A 10,788-nucleotide genomic window follows, 5' to 3' on the forward strand; every position below is an offset into this window, starting at 1 on the left:
CCGCAGGCCCTCATGCGATATTAGATAGTAGTAGAATCAGTCTGAGAAAGGAAAAGAAAGGAAGGGAAAGGAAAGGTTTTTTGGTTCATGCCTAGCCCTTGCTACAGGAGTCCGTTCGTCAACATCTATTGATGATTATAAAGGGTAAGATTGCTAAAAATTTATGATGGTAGTTTTTTCTTGATTGGATAATCTTGATGGTACTCTTTCTAAAACTTTGAATTCTTTTTCTCAAACTATATATGTAAAATATCACCAATTTTTCGTAAATGTTATACAAAAATTGCAATCAATTTCTTAACGATTATTTATAAAAACAAAAACAAAATCTTAAAAGGTAACAGTAAGCAAGGCTGTTCAAGAGTACATCATTACACAGTCACTCTCTGACTGATATTGGCAGGGAAAGTTCCATCTTGGACTGTCACTCACTGATCAGGCACAACTCTCCTGCAGATATAGTTTCCCTGACATTTTCCCTTTCACGAGGGTGTCTTGCGGTATAGTAGCAACGTCATACTGGCTTAAATGGAAAGGCCAGCGTTCGATTCTCCCAACAGACGAGGGAAATAAGTTTTGTTTCTGCTCTTATTAATAATACTTTTATCGTTAGGTCTTACTGTCTGTATATATTGCCTTACCTTGCGTAAGACTATCGTTAGGAAAGGTACAACTTAGATTGGTTGGAAGTTCGTAAGCTACACAGCTAAGTATAATACATAGGCCTAATAAAACGAAAGTGCTATTGCTTCATTTTACGTGTATTCTTTTTTACTGTTTTGATTCAGTTTAATCTTTACTTCTGCCATCCTTTCCAGCCTTTGGTATTACAATCTCCTGATTTTCCAGATAATTGAAACTTTGCCTAACACACGTATTGGTAACAATAATTACAAAATGAAACATTATGATATCCAAGTTTGAACTTCAAAAGTATCAATAAGTAAATTCCAAGAATTAAGAAGAACATTCATAATGTGGTTACTATTTTCACTAAAACTTCTCCTAAACTAAGATTAAGCAAAACCAAAGAAAACTGAACCGTTGAGGGCTTAGTAGTATACTCTTCATCCCTACACAACAAAACAAAGTTTATCCTTATCATTCTTGTTTCTATGATTTTCTTTTAATTCTAGCATATTTAACTTTGTTTTCATAACCGTTATTGGCTCATTAGTGTTAGCTTCTCCTGTGAAATCTCTTCTACTATTACTAATCACAAACCTCAGTTTGGTCATCTCTGCTTTCTTTTCTTCTATTTTTCTTTTAATTTTATTTGCCACTTTACTTTTTATTTCTTTCTTTGTTCTCGCTTCTTATACTTTCTTACTTCTTCAATTTTAATATCATATTTGTCGTATATTTCTATGATACTTTTTCCCTAACATTCCCCATATGGTTCTCTTATTTGGACAGCTATATGTACTTGAGAGTTGTCATAGGAAAACAACCAACATCCAAGAAGTAAATCAAGAACCCAAAGCAGTGGCTCTTAACCTTTTATGGCTGCGACCCAAAATCCTGTTCAGATCAACCATGGTGACCCTTAACTTCATAATTACTTTTATTTAAATTATAATATACTTTTGCTTGTAAAAACGTGTGACAGAAACAAAAATCACATGCAGAATTTTTTATAATGCAAGTAGTGAACCTATATAATAATGATCCATGAGAAATAAGACAATGCACTGATAATTTCTAAAATAAAAATAAAAATGTTTCTTAATATAAAAAAGAAAAATGTATTATTAGGCTATAATTTACCATTGTTGAAAAAGGAAATTATTCATACACGATTATTTGACATGAAATATAGTAATAACCCCTTCCATCCGTGCCTCTGCCCTCCACTTCTCTTCCTTCCTTTGTTTCTCCGATTCCTCCGTTCTTGATTGTCCCTTTCCCTACCTTCGTCCCTCATTTCAATCCCTCCATTCCATAACCCCCTGTCTCCTTTCCTTCACCCCTTCTTTCGCTCCTTCCATTCCTTCTTCTCCTCGTCCCTTTGTCCGTAGTGAAGTGGTTAAAATCAATGAGATCCTTGACACTGGATTGTTTTGGTCAGCTCTTCAAATCTCGTTGATTTTGATGATAGGCTGCATCTTAGGTCATCTTCTGGTTGCAAACGGTTTCTGTATTTTGCCCTTTATGACTGTGAGGGCTGAAAATCCTGCCTCACTCAGGAAAGTTGTAGCAAAGGGAATTAGCGTTTTCAGGGCTTCACCTCTAAGATTGGGCTTTTCTTTGTGAACTTTTATCCAAAATGAGCTCAGTGATTCCTTTTGCCTTTTGAAATTGTAATGAAGTGTTGCGTCATTCTGAATCTCGCTAAGCTCCTGTTGTAGCTTGCTGATGTTTGCAATTTCATCAGGCAAGTCTTCAGCTTCAATGTTGAAGGGGTTTCTAACCCAACTGTAGTTGAGCGTATTTTCTGGAATATAATGATCACACTCTCTAATTAGCTTGGATATATGTCCCTCAATAATGCCTTGGACTTGAATGAGAGAAAATCTTTCATCCTCTAGAAGTAGGTTAAAAGATGGAAATGATGCAGTCTTTCCAGATTTTATTTTATTCATCCACAACTTCACTTTTCCCTTGAATGCTAATAGCTTCTCAGAAAGCCCAACCAATGTCTGATCACGACCTTGCATTGAAATGTTCAAGGAATTTAATTCAGCAAACATATCTGCAAGATAAGCTACTTGCATCAACCATTTTGATTCTGGGAATTTGTGGGCCAGTGGGTGACTCTTCTCTGTCAAAAATAGCTCAGTCTCGGTCCAGAATTCCAGCAGTCGTTGGAGTACCTTTCCTCGTGATAGCCACCTAACCTCAGAGTGGTAAAACAGATATATATGCTCAAAACCAAAATCAGAGCACATTTGAGTGAACAATCTTGAGTTCAGAGCCCTAGCTTTAATGATTTTAATAACCTGAGTTACTTCCTGCATCACCTTCTGTAACTCATGTGATAACTTCAGAGAAGTAAGATTTTCATGATGAAGTAGACAGTGAACAACCATCACACTCGGATTTTCTTGCTTAACACTCACAATGAAGCCCTGACGTGCTCCTAACATTGCTGGTGCTCCATCACAACAAACACTGTAACACGGCCTCCAGAGAAGTCCTTCTTCCTTGAATAATGAATCTACCTTCATAAAAATGTCTTCTCCAGTAGTTGTGGTTTGCAATGGCTGGCAAAACAGAAATTCTTCTTCCATATCTTCTGGACCTTGATATCGTTCATATGTCATGAGTTGGGCATCATTACTAACATCAATTGACTCGTCCAGTTGGAGATTGAAGTGCCCACTCTTTTTTATTGCTGCAACCACTTGGTCTTTTATGTCATGTGACATATTCTGGATTCGTTTTTGACTGTGTCATTTGATAGGGGAACATGTTCTATTTTCTTGGCAAATTCTTTCCCATAAATTGTTTGCACCATATCAAGAGCTGCAGGCTTTACCAATTCTTTGCCAATGGTATGTGCCTTTTTAGCTCTTGCAATTCTCCAATCTATGAGGTACGAAGCAAGTGTTAATTGTTGCATGCTCGTAACCGCTGTGTTGGTAGGAGCATCTAGTCGTTGCCTTTTCAGTTTCTGTTCTTCTCTTTCAAAGAAACTTCGGTCTTTCTTGACAAATCCACTGTGCTTTCCTTCTAAGTGTCGTCTAAGTTTATTCTGTTTGAAGGATTCGTTACTCAGAATTTCCCGACAAATAACACATTGTGGTTTAAGTACGCCCTGGTGAGTTATGCGTGTGAAACCTAGGTTAAGGTATTCATCCTTGTACTGTCTTTTAGCCATTATCACTTGATAATGAACAGCAACCTGAAAACAATAAAAAAAAAAAACTTAAATAGTAGTTGAAATAGTAATACCAATAACAGTAGTGGTAGTAGCAGCAGCAGCAGTAGTAGTAGTAGTAGTAGTAGTAGTAGTAATAGTGGTGGAGGTGGAAGTGGTAGTAGTGGTGGAGTTGGAGGTGGTAGTAGTAGTAGTGGTGGTGGTAGTAATAATAGTAAAAGATTCGGAGATTCGGAGTACTAGTATAGTAGTAGTAATAATTGATATATACTTCACAGATAAACATGCACCAATATAATATTAATAAATATCAGTAATATACAAAAATTATAGGAAAAAAATAACGAAAACTGATGCGTCAGATATATCACCTTCGCAGTTGAAACAAATCTGATACGGCGTCGGCGTGACACTGACAGAGTTGCAAACTCAGAAGATTCAGAGGACGCTAAACAATCTTCGTAAAGGCGCTTAAATGAGCTAACTTAAAAGAAATACAGGGAAATTCTAGTTTTTTTTTCCTCTTATTACTCTATTTGGCGTTCTTGTATACAGGAAAAAAGGCTCTAAGAAAAAGGCACAAGGCTCACAGAAAGCACTAAAACTAGCACCAAAAGCCCTCAGTTGCCAACTCTGGACACTGACACATCAGCTCCTGACTTCCTCCACCTCCCCCTCCTCCTTCCCTCCACCAACGATTAGATTAAAATGGCAAGATGAGATGTTGGTAATTTTTTCACCTCAATCAAATCGTCTGTCTCAATGTTTTGCTTAACATTAGATAATAATGACTTATGAATTCTACATTCAGGATTAATACTTTGATAATATTTTGAATAGGAATATTGGGAAAATAGGAAGTCCATAAATCCTTGCTGACCCATTCAAATGGCTTGGCGACCAAACTTTGGGTCGCGCCTTGGGGTTAAGAACCACTGACCTAAAGGAAAGATCAAATGGAAAGCTTGCAGCCATGAGATATATGTCTTCTCTAAAGGACGGAGCAAATGAGCATATAAATAAGAACTACCTAGCCTGTACAAGAACACTTGTGGACTATGCTGCTCTTACCCTAACAAAGCTGACAGAGACCCGAAGAGTTACTCTGGAGGTAATACAAAATGATGCCATGAGACTCATGCTATGAGCACCCATGTGGACAAGGCTGTGTAATATCAGGCTTGAAACCAACTTGCCTGCCTTAGAAGATAGGATTGCACAGAGAAACGCAAGCACAAGGCAAATATTTCTCGCTCTGACAGAGACTCCATAGCAAAGAAGAGGGTAAGAGAAGAACTCACAAAGCACCCTGAGAACCAGACATAAAGCTCCTATGGCAAGGACCACAGTGATAATCTAAAGAGCCTGGGAATAGCTGAAGTAATACTGAAACTGAGTCCAGACACAACTCAGGGCACAAAGCACATCCCACCCCGGAAAAAGGAAACTGCATCTTCATTGTATACAAAACTTCTAAAAGTAAAAGAAGGTTGCACAATGGAGGAGCTAAGAACAGCAGCCCAGGAGGCAATCATAGGCATAGAAATTGAACTGTGGATCGTGGAATTCAAACAACAGGAGCTACAGTATACTTCAACAACTTTACAGCTTTCTGGAGAATATCCAACTATGCCTCTACCATGCAGACAGAACTTGTTGTAATAAAGCAAGTACAGAAATACTCGTTTGAAAATGAAGAAATACCAGTAGTCATCCACAGACTCAAAATCCTCAATGCAAGCATTGCAACAAGCAAAGAACCCCCCCACCCCAAAAAAGGTCTACTAGCTGATATCAAGTCACTACTATATCAGCACAATAAAAGAGGCAGACCTGTGACTCTCAACCTGATTCCAAGTCATATTGGAATACCATGGAATGAAAAACCAGATGAGGTAGCCAAAAGCACAGACAGACACATAGAGAGGTTACAGGTGCTCATACAGCCTGCGCTTCAACAGACTAATAACAAAATAAAGCCACACCTCAAAGAAAATATGATCAAGGACCTACACAAGTGGATAAAAAATAACTCCCCTTCTGCCAGGTGGTACAAGTGGGCCACAGATCTGGTGCCTCTCCCCATTGACAGGCAAACAAAAAGAGAGAGAGCTGTATGTATTCACAGACTCAAGGTGTGGTACAAAGCCTGCTGGGCGACTGTAGAAAACAGTGTAAGACCATGCAAACACTGTGAAGAGATACCGCGCCAGGCCCTTCAGCACTACTTACTAGAATGTAGGGAGACAGCATATCCAAGGGGTAACTTACAACCAGGCGTTAACTCACAAAACTCCATACAAACTGCAGCCACACTGGTAAAAGCAATTGTTGAGGATATTGAAACCCATAGACAATTGCTTTCAAACCTACCTCCATCGAGGTAATGTAACCTCTGGAAGTTCATTCAACTTCATCTCATCCCCTCACTGTAAGGCCCTATACACATCATAGGTAGGCCTATTATTCCATAAATTTTTCTACAACTGAAATACTCTGCAGGGACCCTAGGCCTTAAATTCTTAAAACTACCACTATCCATGACATGATGGCCCCCTTCCATTACCATCATCATCCTTCCTCTGTTCATATTTGTCTCTACAACTAAAAACCTTTTAAATTTCCATTTTTTAACAATTGACCTACTGAATTTATTTTTCAGATTACCTACGGGCTGAACAGGTGAAAGTCCAGTGCCAACTGGAACTGTTGGCTTTAATACCACTACTTTCTTAAATAGCGTTTGTCATCTGATGTTATGATGTTATGAAATAGCATCACCCTTTTATACTCTATTCTATTTTCAATTGGCCATATTCCTGTTTCTGCTATTAGGCCAAAGTATGGTGTGGTAGCAACCCGTTCAAAAATTCCGTTCATGATTTTGTTCTTAATACTCTCTAGTTCTTTCATTTCTTTTTTTACACCCCATGTCTCAATATTTTGCTACCATTCTATGTACTATTACTGTCTCGTAGACCTTTATTCTCATTAGCAATGCCATTAGATTTCCTACTCTGTTACTGTCTCCATACTTCCTTACTTCTCGTACTATGTATTATATTCTAACATCCCTTGGGCTTATAATGCGACTATAGTTTCCTTTTTCTGAGTACCCTTCTCCTAAGTATTTATATTACTAAACTTTTTCTATTCTTCCATTTCTAACCACCACGTTCACCCTTTTGACCTCTTCTTTTTTATGTCTAATTACTAACATCGCAGACTTCTGTTCTTCCAAACTGAGGCAGTTGCTAATGGTTTTTTCTACTTTGTAACAATTGTTGCTAGGGAACAATATATCATCTACATAAATTAAGGTTTTTATTCTAATATTTCTAATCAGGGTTATCATGTTTTCACTTATTGAATTATCTTTGTCCAAATACTGTTCCCTGTTTTACGTTTCCTTCTATCTAAATTTCCTCTTTATATCCAATGGGGCTCTTGATAATATCTTAACCCCTTCTCAGGGGAGGGGGGGGGGGGCACCAAAATGTCCTCACCTGCATAATCATCCTGAAACAGAATGAGCCTTCCTTAAGTCTGGTTAAGAATGAAAAGACAACTGATTATCATTTGAATAGTCACAAAAACCATTGCATAGGAGAAGGTGGAGATATAACTGTTGGAAAAGAAGAACAGCAACAAGAAAATTAATAGAAAAAATCAATATTCGATGTATATATAAAGAGGAAATACAATGTCCGTAAAGAGGCTAGGATAAGCAATTTGACCCATGATTACTGAAACTACCATGCTTACTGAAACATCCCGGACTTCGTCATACACATGATCTGCTGGTACCGTAGAGAGTTGAACCATCGGTTATTGATTACCTAACACAGAGGTTACCTCAGTTTTGGGAAAGAGAAGGTCCTTCAGTTCCAGAGAAGGAAGATAAGGGGCATCTTGTTGAGAGCTCTTCGGGAAACCTCTTACCCAGTGTCGGAGCATCCTCTGACTTCGACCTCAAATATCCAAGGAGACGTCAGTAGCATAGATGCTGGTTTGAAGGAGATCCGAGTAAACCTGGCATTTGGAAGGTTCCTAGATTACAACGGATCCCTTGGAAACATGACAATCAGCATGTTTATGGCAGGTCTTGTGGCCACAGGGGGACTTGACCGGCTTGGTACAGTCAACCTGTAAAGAAGAAACATTTCAATGACTGCATCATAGTTAGAATCAGAACAGTGGGTAAAGCATTCCAATGGGTAAAAATAAGTAGACTTAAGGAGCAGCATCCCAAGACCTGTGCCACCTCGCCAAACATATAGGGTAAGTGGAAAATGAAAACAGCCACCTTAGAGCAACTAAGAACACTATCTAACTCCCAGAAGGACCTTCAAGACTTCAGCTCCCCGCCATGACGAATCGATAGCATGGGAGGATGGACACCCTCACCTAACCAGTGAGGTTAAGTGAAAGAAGAAGGGGATAGCACATAAGTGAAAATTTACCAGGCATGGCCGCCAACTAGCGTATGATAGCCTAGGTCAATGGTGATAAAAACGCCCAAGAAACACCAAGAAATGATGGGGGAATACTATAAACATAACACATCTTATAAGAATAATGTAGAACATATCCTTATAGTGATATGACTAAATAACTTAGCGTTTCTGAGCAGTTTCGTAACATGATTCAAAGGCATTGACCACGTTCTGGCCTCGGAAAAATAAAAGCATGCAAATCAAATAAAACAGTGGCAGGAGACGCAAAATTCTCCAACACACGAAAAAGGGGTACTCAACTTAGTTGATGAGGAAGAAGCTGAAGCATCCATGATCGAAAATCATTAAAAAAACAAGAAAAACAGGCAGAATCTCTCCAAGGGACCATCAAAGATGGCGGCTGCGAAGGGGAATGTATCAACAGGAAACGTGTTAGTTGTAACATATTGAGATCGGGAGTTGTAACGGCTTTCTTGCCCACAAATCCTACCCTCACCTTATCCTTGAAGACAAGGTTAATTCTATTTTGGGAAGGATAACTATGGCTTGTTATCAACACGTCCCTGATTTATAAGTGATATCTCTAGGGATATTTGTACCGGAGGTTAAAACTCCGTTGATACCTAAGAGGTAAAATTTCTCTGGTATATCACTCTCAGAAATATACCAAGTAGAAGCTACCAATGAGAAACCTTTATCAGGACAACATGGCTGGAACCCAAAAAAGTAAAAAATTAAATAATACTGATTGTTTAATGTTATGTTCAACTATTTTACACGATGTAGGTTACGCAAAATATACCAATAAACTTTACTAAAAAATAGCAAAACATTAACGGCAATATGAAACTAATAGCCAGCAAACAGAAAATAAAACTATATTTAAGATTTATCATACTATAGATATTTCCAGTATCACACAAAAATATACTGAATACTCACAGCATACCAAAATTAATTGATAAAAATACAAAGTTTTTACCAAGTGGTACGAGTTGACTTTTCAAAGTTTTATAAAACAAGGTACAGATGGCGTTGAGTAGTTTCAGGTATAAAATGTTGACAGGAAGAAATATGGCTCCTGCTTCTAATGATGAATACTGATTCAGTCTTCTTTGTCTTCTTCAAAATACTTTATCGGTGTGTGTAGTCCAGAGTCACAGAGGGTGTAGCTGAAGAATGTCTCCAACACAAGGATTGTTCATTCAGGACTCTCTCGTTTCTGCCTCCCCTAATCTCTAAAATGGGCTGCCAATGTAAGAACCCGTGTCTAGCAAAATGATGTACACTCTAAAAAGCAAGCAGTGTCTATCTCCCAGCTCAAGAACTGCCGTATCTGGCACAAGGAACACCCAGCTCCCTGCCAGTTTGGTGGCAGAAATTTTCAGCGCTGACATACACTGTCAATTTTCCAATAAGCTCTTATAGCAGATCCTACATATGTTGTTTCTGCTATAGCAAGGAGCACCAGCACTGTCAAGACTTCTGTTATGTTGACAGGAAAAAATGCAAAGAATGTACTGCATACTATGATCACAAGATACTGTGCAGATGCAATGATTACAATCTGTACCACGGCATCGTATATCAACTTGTCACTAGAAGGAATAGGGAGCCTCCGTTGCAAAAGAAAGCCCTACCACTGAAGCTCATCAACATTGAGATCCCACACTTCCATACCCCAGGAGTTCTCCAGAAGATACTGAAGACCCTGGGCAGGCCACATACATGGCTCAATTTTAAACTGAGTCCAGATATCGACTGCATGAAGGCTGCACCTATTAGATATCAGGAACGAGGTCTTCCTGTTCTTGATCCCTCTCCTCAACCAGTGAGGATGCCACCTGCCAAGAAGAGAAAGAGTGGAACAACAGTGAAACCACTTACTGCCACCTCCACTGCCACCCTACCTACTAGCACTCTAACAACAAAAGAAGAAGCGTCAGCCATGGCCCTGGATCCTTCCAAAGACACTCACCCTCCTGCTCTGGCTGAGGCACATCAGCCAGACTGCAATTGCACATCCTTCCAAAACACCATGCTTGCTGAAGTCACTGCCACACTCACCCCAACCGTTGGGCCTACTCCATAACTCTGTAAAGCCACTGTTACACTCACTCCAACTGTTGAGCCTACTCCAGAACCACGGCCCACCTCTATGGATCCAGAGCACCTGCCAAAATTGAAGTTACCAGCCATGGAAGGTGTACCTTCCTATGCAGCAGGTACTGCCATTGCAGCCTCGAACCCAGAAATAAAGATCTTTGCCAGAGCAAATCTAAAGGGTGACATGATCATTACACCTAAGGATCAGGATAGCAATAGCCTTTTTCCCAGGGAAACCTCCCTGGCCTATCTTGATCCTGCCAGGAAATTGAGGAAAGCAGTTGTCTCCAACTATTCTGTTTCGATGCCACTCTCCTTCATAACTGACTGCAATAATGTTGCCCATGCTGAACGTCATTTGGGCAGCCATAAGCTGCCAACCAGGAAAGTCACAGTCACCTTCAT

The 10,788-nt window shown here is 39.3% G+C and overlaps 2 protein-coding genes across 2 annotated transcripts; both read right to left on the bottom strand.

Annotated features, from left to right (window-relative positions):
• Window positions 1-2,111: 2,111 nt before the first annotated feature.
• Window positions 2,112-3,263, bottom strand: LOC137619145 (protein FAM200C-like). The gene has a single exon (XM_068349332.1). It carries the CDS (start codon window positions 3,261-3,263, stop codon window positions 2,112-2,114), a length of 1,152 nt encoding a protein of 383 aa, XP_068205433.1.
• An 89-nt stretch (window positions 3,264-3,352) lies between these two features.
• Window positions 3,353-4,975, bottom strand: LOC137619146 (zinc finger BED domain-containing protein 5-like). Its single transcript, XM_068349333.1, has 2 exons — window positions 4,892-4,975; window positions 3,353-3,844 (listed from the first exon to the last, which is right to left on the bottom strand). Exons 1-2 carry the CDS (start codon window positions 4,973-4,975, stop codon window positions 3,353-3,355), a joined length of 576 nt encoding a protein of 191 aa, XP_068205434.1.
• Window positions 4,976-10,788: the final 5,813 nt, after the last annotated feature.

Source organism: Palaemon carinicauda, chromosome 25 (assembly GCF_036898095.1).
Source record: "Palaemon carinicauda isolate YSFRI2023 chromosome 25, ASM3689809v2, whole genome shotgun sequence".
In the NCBI taxonomy this organism is placed as follows: Eukaryota; Metazoa; Arthropoda; class Malacostraca; order Decapoda; family Palaemonidae; genus Palaemon; species Palaemon carinicauda.

Excerpts from the sequence above, each read along its gene's own strand:
- LOC137619145 (XM_068349332.1), bottom strand. The coding sequence starts at position 3,263 with ATGACATATGAACGATATCAAGGTCCAGAAGATATGGAAGAAGAATTT.
- LOC137619146 (XM_068349333.1), bottom strand. The coding sequence starts at position 4,975 with ATGGGTGCTCATAGCATGAGTCTCATGGCATCATTTTGTATTACCTCC. Across the intron at positions 3,845-4,891 it reads TCTCTGTCAGCTTTGTTAGG|GTTGCTGTTCATTATCAAGT; the intron begins GTAAGAGCAGCA and ends TATTGTTTTCAG.